Here is a 19,276-nt window from a genome sequence, read left to right as displayed (position 1 = left end):
TTTGGAATGACACGATTAGGTATTTTATGACTGAACTGTTATTGCCCCTTTTTTGTTAGCTCTACAAACGCGGAAAATGAAGCTAGTCTTGCCGTATTGTTAAGAAAATCAAAGATTAAGAGAAGCCTGTAGGCTTGTTAAAAAAACATTTAAGTAAATAAATATTTATTACAGTTTTTAGTATATAATCAGGTCTATATCCCCTGCGGGGTAGACAGAGCCAACAGTCTTAAAAAAGACTGATAGGCCACGTTCAGCTGTTTGGCTTTATGATAGGATTGAGATTCAAATAGTGACAGGTTGCTAGCCTGTCGCCTTAAAGAAGAATCCCAAGTTTATAAGCCTATCCCTTAGTTGCCTTTTACGACATCCACGGGGAAAGAGATGGAATGATCCTATTCCTTTTTCTATTGGTGCTTCAAAATTAAACATTTTTATAACTATGAACTTTGTATTGTTAAGATAAGTAATTACTATTTATGTCTGTACTTTACGCGGGACGAAAAAACTCGTGAAGTCAACATTCAGCTGGATGGCTTAGTGTTGGAATTGAGAATCGAATAGTTAAAAGCTTCATGTGGAAATAAATCACATATTAACAAAAAAACACTTCACCTGCGCGAGCGCATCACAAGTAGGGCGTGAAGCTCCAGTCATGGTGAGTAAGTTTACCGAGCCACGGAAAGTAAACTATACGCAGATTTAAAAAAAAAACGACCCTGATTTTGCATTATTTTGTTCCATTTCTTTTTTTTAACCCACATTCATAAGTTCTTCTATGAAAGCATGTGCATGAATTTTACCTAAATGTTACCTAAAATAGGTGGTAAACAGGTATCCATAACCAAATTGAACTAGAATCTTTCCAATTCTGAAGATTAGATTAAACAGTTTTCTTTATTTTAATTTTTCTTGTTACCTAAACTTCTTCGCAAATTTGAATCTCCATGTTGAAGAAGACAAATTAATACAAACCGCCCCAATCAGTTGATCAATCATTCATTGTGCGTGAACTTATTGCGATGCCGACCATGACCTTCGGTGACATCATCACTTTCCCCCCACCTGACCGGCATGACGATGATGCCGGAACATCACTTTCCAAGGTGATATCGACATTTGATACGCCGAGGTTGATTTAAGATTAATTTCTTTTGCGTATAGATCAGTATAAATTAAAAATATAATGAAGTTTTTGCGAAAAAAGATTAAATTAAAAAAAGTAGAAAAATGCAGATTGATTCATGAATTTTGTGATTAACGGGTGTACAATTGTCACATATGTCTGCTTCAAAGTTATTTTTGTTGTGGTTAAATATACGGCAAATCATTCATTGAATATTATTAGTTGGTAAGTATCATTGAAATATTCATAAGATAAAGTAGTTGCAGATATTAAGGATATTAAACAATATGCCCCTAATACTGATATAATAGACGTAAAAAAACTGAAGGGATATCTTTTGGCTATAAAGCAAAAAAAAAAAATATTTAATCATTTATGTATTATACTTACGAGTAATCAGTCTGTATACAAGTGTAAGGAATATCTCTCTCGAATTTAACAACAATAGGAAGATGACTAAGTAGTAAACTATAATTTTGAATGAATATACCGTAATAAGTGAAATTCATATCTGTCGACAATAAAGAAACCCGCTTTATTGACAAGGATGATAGCAAATATTTAAGCAAAAGGATTTAGGATCCATGTTTAATGTGTTTTCACAATAACTAGCTTTTCCCCGTGGCGTCGACCGCATAAACATATAAGTATAAATTTGATTCATATACACTATTCTGCTACAAGTATAAAAACAATTTGGTATATAATAGTAAATAAAATTTACCTGTCGTAGGCCTACTGGAAGACCCTTGTACTAAATTGCTCTTGAGTTTAAGTTATATTCCTATTTTTTTAACTTAATGTACACAAATAGGTATATAACAAAAATTAAATAACACAATTAACACAAACAAACTTAATTAAATTAAAACAAACAACAAATTAAACAAATCACAATTAGATAAAAATAAAAACAAAAGCGAAAAGTAATCAATTTTTTAAAAGAAAAAATAGATAATTTATCCGCTTTTTTGTATATGAGAAGAGAATCGTTTTGACTTAGTTATTACTAAGATATTTGGGGCGAATCACACATATAGAGCCGCTATTACTAATTCCTCGTGCCGACAAATAACACAGTTGTTATTCAGTTAGCTATATTGTAAATGCAATAATTAAATACTTGAATATAATGAGAACCTTCCCGTTATTAGCTTGAAAGTTAATAACAAGTGACCCGCCATGAAAATTGTCCTCACTTTTCCGTGGAATTATCTCTTTTTCCATTTAACTATCCTTTGAAAGTATTAATTAGACAAATAACTATTAAGTATAAGTCATGCGGTTTCCAGCAGAGAATATTACTATATTTTATAACAAATACTTATGTAGGTAAGAAATGATTATAAGAGCGCCGGAGGCTAAAATGCGCAAGTAATGCGTGCGTGGGCACAGTTTCAAATCCTTCCTTGCCCATGTTCCAATGATTCTTTCCTGGGTTACGTATATAAGTTTGGGTGCTAACCGATGCTCTTACGGTGAGGAAAAACATCGTGAGGAAAACTTCACATTCAGCAACTGAATGTGTAAGTATTATCCAATATAAGTAAGGTTCCCCTGCAAAGGTTGCGGAGATGGGAGTCGCTTCGTGTTACTACCGGACTCGTTTAATCCAGGATCATGTTTGTAGAGGTGCACAGCGGTTTTCTCTCCAGAAGGGTGAGGATATAACCGGGACTAACGCCAAGAACCAGGTCAAAGAAAAACGAAGTGAAATTGAGGAACCTGGCTCAGAGACCAGAGACAGAGGAACCTTTTCGCAATTAGCTAAACAGGCCGTAAAAAATTAAACAACAGTTTTTCGTCACTTCGGAATACTTCCTTACCACACTGTTTAGTGAAACCCCGGGCTCGCATGTGAACGTAATCCTGATAAAATCTGGTTTTTACACGATGGTATTACTCTTACTCAGTACTCTTACGTCCGGCTCAGGAGATACCTGGGCCACCTCCCACACATTAATCAAGGCGAAGTGGCACAGCTATCTCCTACATAACTCAAACATAATATCTCTAACTCATAACAATGTAATGTATTACAAAATGGGTCGGTAACATTACACGGGTCTTCCTGAATGATGAAACAAAACCAATTTTAGCCCTCGGAGAAAGTTGATTAGTGGCCGCCGAAGGAGCCGAGCCATTTACAGGGTGATTTAAATCTAAAGCGTGCAGATGGCCTGATAGTGCTACTACCGTGAAATGAGCTACTGTTGGCTGTATTAATCAAAATAAAAATAATATTATGTCACGAAATCGTGGTTACGATTGCTTGTACAAAAGACATCAACGAGCCTTCGCTAGAAATATTAATTTGTATCTACAATTTTTTTTATATTACTTTGTTATATTACAATTGCAATTATCTCCTACTAGGTACAGTGAACAAGACATAACTGAAGTAAATATATTAATATATCTAATGGTATATAATAATAAAAAAAAATTATAAAGTGAAAATGTTTAGTTTGGGTTTTCATAGGATTTTCTTAATATCTAAATTTTTTCTGGATATTTTTTCTGTTTCAAACAATAACTAAAATTAAAATTTGCCGAGAGTAAAATAATATCTTCGAACCTGACTCACCCAATCCAAGCTCCATGATCAAAGGTATACCCCGGGCTCCTTTTCAGAGTGGTGCGGATGCAACCGGGACTAAAGTCAGGAGTAAGAAGAAGATCTTCTAACCATGTGGTTCTCTGTTCACTCCATCTCTTTCCCATAGATGTCGTAACAGGCGACTAAGGGATAGGCTTACGAACTTGGGATTCTTTTCTAGGCGATGGGCTAGCGACCTGTCACTATTTGAATCTCAATTCTATCATTAAGCCGAATAGCTAAACGTGGCCATTCAGTCTTTTGAAGACTGTTGGCTCTGTCTACCCCGCAAAGGATATTGACGTGACCATATTTATGTATGTATCTTCTAACCACAACAGAACATTAAGCTGAATCAATTTTTCCTGTCAAGAACATGGACTACATAAACTGCATAAAATTGCTACCATTTTACCAACTTTCCTTTTATGGGTACGCTCGTAATATTCCACTTGTAATATAACATGTAACCCATTTTGATTCATTATTGGTTCACTGGATAATACATACATAAACGCACGTATACCTATTTCTGTAAAACTAGTTCAACTGGCAAGCATCTACTTTTCTTTTTGCTTCTAAGATTTCGATGTAGTCTTATGGAACGGACTAGGCATTTGTAATTTTCCTTTTTCAATTCAAGTTTCTTGAGTGACGTTTTTGTGGTTACTGTTTATTTATATTTTATGCGTGTAAAATGTACAACAGGTGGTCTTGATGTCGTAAAGCATTTAGTCATTAAGGCATTAAGTCAAATACTGTTGTGGTATTTTTTAAATACAATTAGGTACCTTCTCATTTATTTATTAAAGGTATACAGAACAGGTTACAGTCCATTATTTTAATTTATTTTGTATTTAGAAAGAAAAATAATCTAATTTTTATTACTGAGCCAATGGGTTGATGTTACAAAGTATTTTAAAGATATCTTAGCTTGCACAATTGTAATTGTTACTAACAAGAGATGCAGTGCTCCACAGAGCGAAGAGATCGCATCTAATTTGTGGGGTTAGGAACAATAAAAGTGAAACTGGGTAATCGATCACGCTTACTTTCCATTTTTCTTTTTTTCTCACCAAGGGTTCTCGATAAGAAGAATTCTTCAAAATTTTAATCAAACCATCAGTCATAAATCTATATTAAATTTATTCACTGTACTTTTTTCAAGAAAACTTCAAAGCGCCAGGCAAACAAAAAAATACAAAATACATACAAACATATAATCACATCTTTATCCCTTGCGGTGTAGATAGAGCCAACAGTCTTGAAAAGACTGAAAGGCTACGTTCAGCTTTACGCCCTAATGGTGGAATTGAGATTCAAATGGCGACAGATTGCTAGCCCATTGCCTTAATGAAGAATCCTAAGTTTATTAGCCTATCCTTTATTCGCCTTTAACGGCAATCATGGAAAAGAGGGGGTGTGGTCCTATTCCCGGGAATCAACGGCACAAAAAAAACAAGAAACAAAATGAAGTTAGAGTTTTTGCGTCATGCGACATAGCGTCCGCCAATCCAGGAACTGATTGATTGATGGTGACATAAACACAGACCTCTTTAATTCAGCATCACAGCTTATTATGCAGTAAATACCTAATATATATGTTACGTAAAATTTTTATTACAAGAATATAGAATTCCTATAGGAAATAAGATTTTCCGTCTTAAATTACTTAAATATCAAATTTCAAATAACAACACGCAACGTTTTGGGCTGTGCATTGATATTTCAATCAATCAGTAAGACAGTGTCCTCTTTTTTTTACATAAAAAAATCCATTACACACATGAGCAGATTTTAAAAAAGCAATCGCAACGGTAAATATAGATTTTAATTGATAGATCTAGACCGGTCCTAGGCTATCGAGATGAATGGGTGCACCGCTCCAATGCACCACTAACTGGGTAGGTACTAACGGTGCATCGGTTTTCTGCAGTGCGTCCTGGTTGCATATAATAAAATATACCAGTTTTTGAGGGACTTAAAAAAGTAAATTTTTAGGATTACACAATTTATCGTTGTTCGTTCTATGCAAAAATTAAGCAAATATATATTCATATGCTGTTTTATTTCCATAATAAAATATGTGTTTAATATAAATAGGTTTCTCGATTCATCTGCATTTTATAAATATTTACTACATAACTTTTATTATAGCTCTGTCATTTAATTTAGTTAGAAATATATTTATTAGTCCGATAAAATAAAAAATTTGATTGATCTGGCGATAAATTGGTTTCGCAATATAAGAAGAAAATATCTTATAAAAAAAAAGTATTTTTAGATATTTTCATTATGCCCTCAATATAGTTACGAAATTACAAACAAAATAAGTATGTTAGTATAGCTGTTATGAAATGAAAACTTTTTTAATTACATCTTCATTGGAGGAAAAACATAGTGAATCATACACTTAAGAAATTACCCTAATACAGTTATCAAAGTATACACCACATCGAACTTCTAACATAAATATTGTCCTCTATAGCCTTAAGATAATAAAATCACCTCTTAATTAATTTTAATGATAAAAATATCTCATCAGAAGATCATCACTCACCTTTCATCGTAACACCCATAACAGTCCGCTAAAAGTTTATCACAAATTAAAGCAAAGCACACATCACGGACACAGCACTTCACTTTGACGCAGCGCGCTAACAGCAGTGGAAAGTGCGACTGCGCGGGCGCACAGCTCGGTGTCTCGCGTGGTGGGACGAGGACCCCCGAGACAGGGAGGAATTCTAGCCCGTAACCAAAATTGAAAGATGCTTTCACGCGTATGTTATTGCGTTTTGTGATGTCATAAGAATTTGTTGTTATTTTATTTACTTGGGTATTATGTTGTTGTTGATAGGTTATAGGACCGCTGACATTATATCTCTTTCGCGATGTAACGTTTCAGAAGAAGCCTTTTCAAGTCACGGAAGTAAACGTCGCTTAAATTTGAAAAAAGTGGCTTAGAAATAGGTATAAATAACTTTTACCATTGGGTAGGTAGGTATCACAAATAATCTCTCTAATAGATGATGGTCATAGATAAAAATGTCTGAATGTGCAATTGGTAAAACGTAGGGATTAGGGATCTCTGGAGCCAGAGATGCACCTGTGATCACTATCCTTCATTGATTAGTTCAGGCTTTTATACGATCTGACTCTCGAATTTTTTGTAGTAGAACACATTGTCATCCAGTTGCCTGAATGTGCAAATTTCCTCATGATATTTTCCCATCCGTAAGAGCATCGGTTACCACTAAAACTAATGTGTAAAACACAGAAGAGAGTCATTGGTACATGGCCGCGATAGGATTTCAACTTGATTTCTGCCTACCAATGCATTACGATTTTTTAGACCACCTTAACCGTTCAACTACCGGCGGTCTAAAAGCGAAATATATATTTTCCCACTGTTGCAATATAACGTGGCACTAAGCCACATTCATTCATATTAACATAGTCTCGTTAGGGAAATTGTTTCTCTAACATGATATTTGTTCTACAGATCAGCACGCATCGTATAATTTTAACATTCTTTAATAAGTCCGTCAGCGTTGCGTGAAGTTATAAACCTATCCTGTTATGAATTACCCAGTAAGATCAAGCGTATAATGATCACATAACTGAGAAAAGGCAATTTCTATGTTACACAAGTTTGGAATTATTTCGTGATAAAAATATTACATACATACACATACATATGATAGACAGAGCCAACAGTCTCGAAAATACAGGAAAACCATTTTAAAAAAATGTATTCAATAATATACAGGTTTCTGTGGTTTCATATCTCTCTATTAACATTGATGGGTTAATACTTTTTTAATTTCTATTTCTTATACGACTCACAATGGTAAATTAAAAAATCTTTTCAGGGTCTATAATATAATACGTTTTAAAAATAACGTTTAAGTTTTAAGAATGTATGTAAAAAAAAACTAGAGAATGTTATTTTTCAAATTTACACATTCAAATTGCAAACTTCTAAACCTCGGTATTTTCCAGTCATGCCCATCAAAATGCCCTTCGGCAGGAATATCAACGCCGTTACAATACATAGCGCGTGCATCGATAAATAAATTAATATCTATTGTTACTTTCATCCTATTTTCCATTCCGCACACGCGAGGAACATACCTATGGGGCTCGCGATTAATTTCTCTGGTCCTTTGGAAAGCGACGAAAGTGGTTCCGGAATATTTTGGGCAATCGATAAAATAGAAAGTCAATTAACACTTCTTAGTAATGTATTGCGAAAGAGGGGTGTAAATGAAAATGTTATAATAGCCATTATATAGTTGTACTACGTTTGTGTAAAGTTCCCCTTGTCCTTTTCTTTTCCGTTCAATACAAATTCAAAATTTTATTTCGGTTCAATGGTCTAACTATGAAGGGTAACAAACAAACAGATATAGGTTCCGAGCTTTCGCGTTTATAATAAAAGACGGGGCAAGATTTGGGATGGAAATTCTACTAAGTATATATAATATAGATAATTAGCAGAAATTGAGTACAAATAAATTTACATACATACATTTATTGTAACAAAGTGAAACGATGGAATCAGAATTGCCTCATTTAATTTTCATTATGATTTAAATTATAATGACCAGAAGAAGGGCTCTTTTAATTAAAAAGTAAACATACTTGTAGATGACGAAAGAGAAACGTAAATTAACATGAATTAATAACTGACGTAGCTATGTTTTGTTAAAGAACTTAATTATATCTTATGCAGTTTTCTTCCAAAATCTCATTGATAATAACTATTACTTTTTGCTTCACGTCTTTCATGTCCCCTTCTATTAGGACGCTTTTCTTTATCAATAGCATAGTTTTCACCACCAAGCTCTGCTTACTCATATACCTCCTCGTATTTTCTTGACTTTTTTTTATGGTTATCTTCAGTAGAGTCAACCAGTTTTGCATAAATGTTAGGAACTCCTCAAAAATGTTCTGCGTCAGTTGAAATTGTATCAATATGTGTGTCCAACCCTGCGATGTGAGCGTAGCTACGAGTTGTGGGTCGTTTTTGAATACGATCGCGTGTTTGAATAGTGAGCTAAGGGTTTTCCATCCAGCTGACGACTGTGTGTCAGATTTCTGAGGATACAAATATTAACCGATTGGGTATTATTTTGTTTAGAAAAGCAAAAATATTTTTATTTAAACTTTTTCTCTTGGGTTGATAAGAAAAATCCCCGGGTTCCCAATCCCGTAGGAATTTCCAGGATAAAATAAGCCTTTTTAACCTCGGATAATTTACTGAATTAATTAAAAAAGAATCATGAAAATCTTTCCAGCAATTTGAACGAAATAGTGCCACAGACATTAAGTCAAGTTAACAGATATACCGACAAACCTTTGCATTAATAATATTAAGTATCTATCAATTCCAAAACAATACATACGTGGCAACACAAAATCATCTGTATTCTAAACATAAGCGCTCTCATCGCGTTACATTGCTGCGGCACGGAGGTCTGAAACTCCATGTTGTAAGTCAGAACCATCGGTGTATTAGCCCCAGAATTTAGGACCATATACACCAATTGCAGAAGCGACGCCCCTCGTTCGTTGGAACTGTCTCTTCTGAGAGCCTTTATTATCAAGTGCGTTTGAATCTGAAGGACTGATTTCGGCTAAAAATAAACATCGTAGATTTATAAATGAAAACACGAAAACATTATAACCATTTTATACCTATTTAAAGGGGCCATTGATACGAGTAATAGTCATTCCCAAGTGTATAACCAAATTATAAAAAGTATTTAATTATAAATCACTCCTTAAAGTAATAATAGTAATTAGTTTTAATAAAAATATACTTTTAGATGAAGTCTGACAAAATCCAGAGGTTTTAAAAAATAATAATAGCATGTAAAATTCATACCTGATAGTTATTCTTAGCATAGTAATGGACGACGTAAGAGAGCAGTTGAAGAGCTGCACATGACACTTTGTCGTCAGGACTGTTGGACGCTGCTAGAACGCTAGGCAGGTACCCCGGGCGATTGATGTAGGTTAAGAGAACTGAAATATATCAAATAATTAGTTGTTTTTAGCATAGTAAAGGACGATGTAAGAGAGCAGTTGAAGAGCTGCACATGAAACATTGTCTAGGCAGGCACCCCAGGCGATTGATGTAGGTTAAGCGAAGTAAAATATATGAAATAATTAGTTATTCTTAAAAAATATTGGACGATGGAAAAGCAGCGCATGACAATTTGTCGCCTGGACTGTAGGATTCTGCTAGAACGCTGGGCAAGAGAGACCTGTTTCAGGAGAAAGAAAGTTGGTTCTCAGTCATCCATTTCTATTGATAGACGACGTAAGATAGCAGCGCATAACACAGCGCATGACATTTTGTCGTCTGGACTGAAAGAATAGTGTTGTATTGTTTAAAATCACAAGTAAAGAATCTACGACGCTCAAAAAAAAATTGTCGTCAAACAACTTTAAGGCCACCTTCAGAACCGAAGGATCTAAAATCTCTTACCTCTGTTGTCATTTTGGTTGTAAGACAGCCCCAACAAATACAGACTGAGCTTCAAGCACACGTATTCATACTGATTTCTCGTGTCCATGGATTGTTCTGGAGAGTTCTTGGAGAATATGATCGTAATGAGAACCGAGATCTTCAAGCATATAGTTTGGTCCAGTTTGGGCGGGACCAGATTAGTCGCTAGGTCTAGCAAGTAATAGATGTTCATCTCTGAAAAATTTAGACCCTCATGATGTAACAGTTACCTGCGGAAACTTGACTAACGGAGATATTAGTCGTGGGTCATGATTTTTTGCACGCGACTGTACCTCAACTCATGTAGAGATATATTTTGATGATTGGGAATTCTGATTAGCGATGATAATGATTAATGAATTCAGAAGCTTTACATTTACTGTTACAGAATTAATATAAAGAATGCTTAAGAACTCTTCTGTCTAACATCTTAATAATTAGGTAGTCATATTTTTTACAGTTTAATCTTCCGACTTATTGCTATAATGGTAGTGTAATTTTGACAAAAATTGTAACATAAAGTATAATGTCGACGACACCTAATAAAACGCTCTCTGTAGCTGTCATCTTCATATCACAATGGCGTTTCTCATCGTTCCGACCTAAATATTATAAGACAAAGGTGCTCGAATGCGCTGCGATGAAATTACTTAATGTACAACAAAATACTTCCGGTAACATTGACCGGAAAATGTCGGGAGGCAGAAACTTTAAACAATATAGTGTCGTGTGGTTCCTGGCAGTGAAGTGTGGTTCCCGGCTGTAAAGAATGGAGCCGCTCCATCTCTTTTGCATAGTTGTCGTAAAAGGTGACTAAGGGATAGGCTAATAAAATTGGGATTCTTCTTGTAGGCGATTGGGTAGCAACCTATCAATATTTGAATTTCAATTCCATTATAAAGTCAGACATTTCAACGAGGCCTTTCGGTCTTTTCAAGATTGTCGGTACTGTCTACATATGTCTGATATAGGAAACGTGATAATATGTTTATATGCATGGTACAATATCAATCATCTATTCGAAACCGTCGGTGGATTAGTGGTAAGGTATACTTACTTACTTGCAATTCGTAAGCAAAGTAGGGTTGAAGAAATAGCTACGAGTCGATTTTTTACTGCAGATGTATGCTAATTACATTTGTTGGGGTATGTACTGTACGTAGAACATACATCGCTAGAAAAATCTACCGAATTGGATTGAATGGAATTTAAAAAAGGGTGCAAATAAGAATAAAACTTAAAGAGCTAAAATTTCTAGATTAAAATCTTACCCAACACAGAATCCTGATAGATGATCGCCTTAGACAATATTTCTGGTAACATCGACCACACAGAACAAGCGAACTCTTGTCTGCATTCATCAGTACTGTCTTCCAAACACACGTATAGAGCCTGAACACAATTCACTAATATTGTTTTATCTTTACATTGAATTAGCACGTTGAGAAGTAGTTCCCATACTATGGGTTCAGTTGATAAGTCTGTTGGTAGACAGTCTCCGATTTTCAACCATTGGGATAGCTAAAAATTTATTAATAGATACAATTTATTGATTTCGATACATTGATCCAGAGATTGTAAAATACAATCAACTTATCGCTCGATATGTATGTTAAGCAAAATTTGCCAAAGTTAAAGGTCTGTCTGCCTTTGCCTCTTTAAAAAAGTAATTAATAAAAAACCAGAAAGTGCACATTCAGGGTCTATCATACGGTTATTTAACCTGTTATCCATCGCCTTGCATTGGCAAGACAGGATATTACCACTTCAAACGGGATATGCAATTTATCTTGTTGGAAAAATGTACGTGTGCAATGCGCCAGTGATAATCGATTGTCCTTGGGCTACAAGTTCCTGGTATCGATCCTCAGTTTTGAGAGGATGATAATGATTGGCAAAACTAGCATCTGCATATACCACCGTCATTTTAATTCAACTTTTGTTTTATGTACTAGCGACCCACCCCGCACGTGTTGCATTTATACATATAAACCTTCTTCTTGAATGAATTTATGTATTAAAAAATTGAATCAAAGTCCGTTGTGTAGTTTTAAAGATGTAAGCTTACATACAGACATAGAGACAGATGCGGGAAGCGACTTTGCTTAAGAGAAACGTAGCGTAGGTACAACATTACTCGTTTGAGCGCTTGCTACTTGTCTTGATTTGTTTATCAATAAGGCAATAGATTTCTTTCTTTCTTCCCATCTTTGCGTGTGGGAACAAGCGGGTATGTTCCCGGTTGAAACCCCGGCCTTTCAGGACCTAGGGATCGCTTGTCGACATTTCTCATTCCGATTCTCTGCTGGAGAGATCTGTAGAATTAAGACCATACCTTTGGAAGTATGGACCCATCAATGAACATACCGTAACTGGTCATCAAGCAAAAAAACTCCATGATTTAAATTGTGTTATGATGGATTAAAGGTTTCTATTAAATAATTATCTTACCACTTGCAATCTCACGTAGCTCGGGATCCTCTGAGACGAGAAAGCCCACAGCAGTATAGCTGGGTTATGGGTGTAATATACTGAAGGGTCTGGGTAAAGCATGTCCAGTACACGACGCGTCGCTTTCTCTAAATACACCCCTTGATCAAGAGAGCTTACCGGCCCATTGGAAATCGTTGACATCTATAAGGCGATATTAACATGAAATGAAATTTATTAACTAATTAATAAATTAATATTGTGCCGTGTGGTTCCCGGCACCAATACAAAAAAAATGGGACCACTCCATCATTTTCCCATGGATGTCGTAAAAGGCGACTAAGGGATAGGCTTACATACTTGGGATTCTTTTTTAAGCGATGGGCTAGCAACCTGTCACTATTTGAATCTCAATTCTATCTTAAAGCCAAATAGTTGAACTTGGCCTATCAGTCTTTACAAGATTGTTGGTTCTGTCTACCCCTCAAGGGATATAGACGTGATTATATGTATGTATGTATGTAATTAATATTGTCATATAACAATTATGGTGCGCTGTCACCTACTGTAAGTTACCCTCTGTTATGGGTAACAGGCCCCTGCCACATAGACCGGTCGCATTAGTGTATTAGTGTAAGCCATAAATATTTCAATCTATGTTAAACTTATGTAATTATATGAAATGTATAAGAAAAAAAAATTGTTTATATTAAAAAAGATTTAGTAGGTAGGAAAATAGAGCATAAACGTATCGGTATAACCATAAGGCGCATCTTCCACTAAATCCCGGTCACATATTTCTCACCTCTGTGGAAAGGAGACCAAGGTGCGCCTTTTGTTCATGATTCTTGATTGGGTAGGTATGTATGTCTAAATAAATATGGTTAAAAAGGTCTCAAGTCATTGACACGTCTATATTAAAAAAGGCAAAAGCAATTGACAAAGCAAATACATGTAATCAAAGTTTTTATAAGTAAAGTAGCTCACTTAAGGCTAACTTTAAGTTCGCCGTTCTCAATTCGAAAGGTTAAGAAATCTGAATGATATGGCATAAAGTGCCGTGTGGTTCCCGTCACCAATATAAAGTACCGTGTGGTTCCAGGCACCAATATAAAAAAGAATAGGAACACTCTATCTCATTTCCCGTGGATGTCGTAAGAGGCGACTAAGGGATAGGCTTTTAAACTTGGGATTCTTATTTTAGACGATGGGCTAGCAACCTGTCACTATTTGAATCTCAATTCTATCATAAAGCCAAACAGCGTAACGTGGCCTGTCAGTCTCTTCAGGACTGCTGGCCCTGTCTACCCCGCAAGGGACATAGACGTGACTATATGTATTTATGATATGACAATTTATGCGAAAATCTGAAATTTAAAATATTCAGGTGAGGTATATAATTATAGTAAACAGTTACAGCGAATACAAGCCATAGTGCTTTAATGATATAAGCGGGGGGCGTGAAAGAGGCCGGTGTACGCAATACAAGCTCCACTAAGTATGGCAGGAGAGGACCAGTGGCTTCTTCCGGACTGAAAAACAAAAACAAATTTCAAATATACTTAATTACCTACATATTAATTTGTTCATTTACTTGGCTATTACGATGCCAGTTGGCAAAAATATATAAAGATCGCAACACCCCTCGTTTTGTCGGAGTTAAAAGTAACTATATACATACATACATACATAAAATCACGCCTCTCTCCCGGAGGGGTTACTAAGTAACTATATGTATACTTAATTACTTATATGAGTTCTTTTTTATCATAGGCCATTTTCTTTAAATATTTATTTGTTTTAATAATTTATAAAATACGCATCGAGAGAGAGAGATATGTAGGATATCACTACATTGAGTAAAATACAATACATACATACATATAATCACGTCTATATCCCTTGCGGGGTAGACAGAGCCTACAGTCTTGTAAAGACTGATAGGCCACGTTCAAAATACAATACTGTTATATTAAAAAAACTTTTTTTACATTGATTTTCGTCACTAAATATACAATACTGTTATCTTTATTCGCCTAATAAATAAATAAGTAATTAATTAAAGTATGTACTCTAAGCTTAGTACTTACTTCTCTGAAGACTGGCAGTAAAAATAAATGTAAATAAGCAGGCTATAGGGCTGCGACTTCTGCAGTTGAGAACCAATGGCTTGGGGCTGCTCTACACCGTTCTGTAGTTCTGCCAAACCAGACTGTGTAAAAATTTATCAGATCCTTTGTAACTATTGATTAATGTTTAGATTATTTTTAGTAACTATTGATAAATTATATAAAAAAACATCATTTTCTTTGTAAACTGTACATTGCACATAAAAATCTGAAGATATCTATGAGGCCTGAAAAACTTACATGTATAACCCTATCGTAGCTCCCACAAGGGTCCATGTTGTCAATATTAAGATATTTTTGAGATAGCAGCTTCAACATTTCGCCTAAAATTAGAGTGCTAACTTTGCGAACAGTCATATCCCGTCTGAAACAAATTACCTACTCAAATCAATACCATACATTGCCTACATTCAACACATCTACTTAAAAAGTATTTTTCTAATCGCAATACACCCTTACATACTTTTTTCTCTATACCTACACTCACACATACAAGTTTCCTCACAACACACTAACAAAACACACTTGCACACGATATAATAAACATCAAATCTTTTTCTTTCTTTTATTGTAATAATTTGATTAGGAGCTAAGATTAGGTTAGTGTCTAAAAAGCGGTTCTTTTTGTACACAACAGCTTCTTCGGTGAAAGAAGAAGTGAAAAGCTTGTGATTTTTCATGTAGGCGATGGACTAGTCATCATTAAGCTATATAGGTGAACTTGACCTTCCAACTGTGAACCCCGTAAGGGATATATGTATACACTAGCGACCCGCCCCGGCTTCGCACGGGTGCAAAATTATAAATGTTATTATACATAAAAACCTTCCTCTTGAATCACTCTATCTGTTACAAAAAACCGCATCAAAATCCGTTGCGTAATTTTAAAGATTTAAGCATACAGACAAACAGACTAAAAAAGCGACTTTGTTTTATACTATGTAGTGATAAGTAAGCATGTAAAAAGCTTTTGTATACGTAAATGTACTTGTACCTTAGAACCTGAACTCGTGGCAACATGGTCAAGTAGCCCTTAGCGTACATCATGTCACAGAAGTCAGTCAATTGTTCCCCTCTGGTGTTCTCATAGAAATATGTCAGAAGGAACTTTAGGAACACGGCGTATTCTACCGTGGAAATTTGGTCTTGGTTTTCCTAAAAGTTTTTAACTACTATATATCATTTGAATCATCTGTCTACATCAAAGAATTATTTATTTTATCTCAGCTAACAGCACACTTTTTTTCAAATTTGTTTTTTGTTTTTATTTTTTACATAAGGTTTAGTTTTACTATGTACCTATGTAAGGTAACTAACTACCTTTTCTATATTTAATTTAAATAATTTTAGAACTAATATTATTTTTTCAACAGTTTATTGTTGCATATTTTCAAAAAGGTCTTGAATAACCTTCAATAATCAAATTTTAAGGTCTGCTAAGTAATAAATTCAATTTCAATAACAAAGAAAAGGCTCTTCTATACTCAATATTTTATAGTATCACTTATACTCGTATACCTTTGTAAAACCAACAAGCTCAGAAATAAGGCTTCGTATACGGTCCTTCATTCGTAGAGCGCATTGCTCCAATAAAGTTGCTTCTTGGTCATCAGCTAAGATGCTCTGTATGAAATCACCTTTATTTTCCACGCGAAGATACTTTGTCAGTCTACAGATTTTAGAAGTTCATAAAGTATAAAAATTATGTAGGTACCTTTGTTATCTTTATGAAAATGGTGTTAATACTCGATTGAAAAATCTTGTTAAGGCGACTAAGGGATAGGCTTACTAACTTGGGATTATTTTTTAGGCGATGGGCTAGCAACCTATCACTATTTGAATCTCAATTCTATCATTAAGCCAAATAGCTGAACGTGGACATTCAGTCTTTTCAAGACTGTTGGCTCTGTCTACCCCGCAAGGGATATAGACGTGACCATATGTATGTATGAAAAATCTTGGTATTGCTCTTCTTTTCATATGTGTTTAAGTGGAAACTGATGACTGGCAGATATATCAACGTATAGCCCAAACCGGTGAGTCTGGAGTTTTAAAATTGTTGACTCTGTCTACCCCGCAAGAGATAAAGCCGTGATAAGTGTAATTACGGATGTTAATTTTGTGAAAATTCAATTGGAAAATATTGTTTTTGAACACCAGGACATATTTTGGATCATTGCCCTACCCTATACTTAGTGCGAAGGAAACTTTAAATTTATTGATTGTTTTTTCTTACCTAAAAACATCCATGCCCAGCTGACAAGTCACTACGTAAATCATTCCAAACCCTTCACTGCCCACTAACATGGCATGATTCAGCGCTTCCATCAGCAAAGCAAGCCATTTATCCAAGACTTCGACCAAGGAACTAGCCATACCAGATCGAATGGCAAGGTTATCTGGTTGGTGGGAAACCAGAGCATGTAGCACTAAAGCGCTTGATAGAATGCAGTTAGGGTTGGTGTTGATGCGTGCCGCGAGGCCGTTAAGGCTGGCTAAGAGTTGCTCAGCGCAGTAAGCGCTTTGGTGGGATAGAGCTGGCGTTGTTTTGTGGGCGATAATCCTGTAGACGAAATGGGTTTGATTCCTGATATGCTTCAAATCGTATCTCACCTAGAAACTTCTGCATCATTTGACTGGCATTTGTCACTGTTGTCTCAATGACCGGCTCCGCCCATTTCTATGAGTTACAGTCACAACGTGGATAATTCCCGTCTTAGATAAAGCAAAAAAACAGAACAGTTTTCCATGGTACAAAATACCTACCTAAATTAAAAAAAATGAAGACTTATCCTAATAAACGCCATAAAAAGGAACTACGTTCGTATTTCAAAAATTAAGAAAAAACGTCACATGCTCTATTTTCGCTCACCCATTGAGTAAATCGCACAAGAAATGAAGACAAGCGTCTACGGCTGTGTTGGAGTTGCTGTCGGCGTAGTGAGCTAATGCTCTGAGCACGGCCGTGCTGGCGTGGCTCGCGTGCTCCTCCGCGAAGAAGCGCCGCTCGCGGTACAACAGACGGAAACATGATAGGATTGTTCTGGAAATAATTTCTAACATTGTGACGTCGTATTTGCAATGAAATGTGTTCTATGTTGTTAAGCTTTATTTGATTACCGCTGAGCATGCATCCTTAAAAATTATATTCTCATAACGCTTTTCATCACTAACAAAGTACTTTGTGAGAAGGCTTATTATTGGACTGATGATTACCTTAATGATAAAAACATCTGGCTCGAGCTTGGCACAGGAACCTCGTAATTAATTGTAGTTTAATTTGAACTTAAATCAAAATTTCAGTACACTCTGTACATAAATCTTTTTAAAATTGGCAATCCATAAAATATATATATATATTTTTCTTTTTTCAATATTAAATCTCATAAATATATAAATCTCCCGTGAACAATGTATTCTCCCGTCCACATTCTATTCTAAGTATAATTTAATATTGTGAAGTTGACGTTGTTGAAGAAAATGCTGCAGTGCAGTTTGTTACCGCTTCTTCTGCACTGACGCCTTGGAAGCGGCAGTAAACTTAGTTTTTAAGTAATATATTTGACGTCAACCAAGTTGTTAAACCATACGACAATTATTAAGCGATATAATAATATCCTATAATAATGAATAAAAAATTTTGAATTTTGAATTTTGAATTTTTTTAACTTGGTAACAGTCGAATCTCATCACGCCACTGGGCATGTCTTGTCGAACTATATAGATATTACCTTTAAAAAATGTTCTCTGCTTAAAGTAAAATTTTAACTATGGTAAATCTAACTTGAATAAGACCCAATTTAAGTTAGCCTAAGTACTTACTCATAACATAACATAATGTATCTAAGGAAGAAAACACATAGGTATTAGATTTTGGTACCTACCTAAAGAGCGAGAAATCTAAGTTGGCTGTAGCTTCGCATAGAAAGACTGTGATATCATTGTCTAGCAGGTATTCTACCATACAGACTCTGTTAGTAGAATTTCGACTAATAACTTCAATTAAGTAGCCACATGCTTTATTCTGAGCGACTGTGTCCCGCGAAGTCAATAATCGTTTTATATCCGACAGCGCATTTTGTCGCCCACTCGGATTATATGTTTTGCTAAATGTTGAATTCACTAAGCTATACATGACGAGGAAAAAATAACGTACTGATACCATACAATAAACTCAAATGTGTTCAGTCAAGTCAAAACGGTTATGTATATATTGAAGAATGGAAATTCATTTTAAAATTCGCGGTTTGCGATTTTGAAAACAGAAGCCAGATATGTTTAAAGAACGTCATCACTTCCGAGTACCTAAATTGTGTTTTAAATTTGTGGTAATGGTCTGAAAAAAAATAATTAATATGCGTTTTAAGTTTATGCCATTTAAATAAAGGTACATAAATTGTTATATCAACCTTAAGTATATTAAAGCAACGACACAGATTTTTAAATACATTACTTGAAGAGCAACGAGCAAAACT

The 19,276-nt window shown here is 35.1% G+C and overlaps 1 protein-coding gene across 1 annotated transcript; it reads right to left on the bottom strand.

Moving 5' to 3' along the window:
• Window positions 1–8,441: 8,441 nt before the first annotated feature.
• LOC106137233 (uncharacterized) lies at window positions 8,442–18,936 on the bottom strand. The gene is made up of 14 exons (XM_060949416.1): window positions 18,686–18,936; window positions 17,674–17,844; window positions 17,038–17,364; window positions 16,320–16,470; window positions 15,796–15,956; window positions 15,042–15,165; window positions 14,763–14,884; window positions 14,090–14,204; window positions 12,694–12,876; window positions 11,514–11,763; window positions 10,222–10,437; window positions 9,616–9,755; window positions 9,134–9,364; window positions 8,442–8,825 (listed from the first exon to the last, which is right to left on the bottom strand). The coding sequence occupies exons 1-14, from the start codon at window positions 18,934–18,936 to the stop codon at window positions 8,442–8,444; spliced, it is 2,826 nt and encodes a 941-aa protein (XP_060805399.1).
• Window positions 18,937–19,276: the final 340 nt, after the last annotated feature.

The sequence above is a fragment of the Amyelois transitella genome, chromosome 19 (genome assembly GCF_032362555.1).
Source record: "Amyelois transitella isolate CPQ chromosome 19, ilAmyTran1.1, whole genome shotgun sequence".
NCBI classification, from domain to species: domain Eukaryota; kingdom Metazoa; phylum Arthropoda; class Insecta; order Lepidoptera; family Pyralidae; genus Amyelois; species Amyelois transitella.
This window is presented reverse-complemented; position numbering and strand designations above follow the sequence as displayed.

What these genes read in the sequence shown, in the direction of transcription:
- LOC106137233 (XM_060949416.1), bottom strand. Translation starts at nt 18,936, where the DNA reads ATGTATAGCTTAGTGAATTCAACATTTAGCAAAACATATAATCCGAGT. An exon ending in TACTGCCAGTCTTCAGAGAA is followed by an intron (nt 14,205 to 14,762) that starts GTAAGTACTAAG and finishes TTTGTTTTTCAG; the next exon opens with TCCGGAAGAAGCCACTGGTC. An exon ending in CACTATGGCTTGTATTCGCT is followed by an intron (nt 12,877 to 14,089) that starts GTAACTGTTTAC and finishes ATCGCCTTATAG; the next exon opens with ATGTCAACGATTTCCAATGG.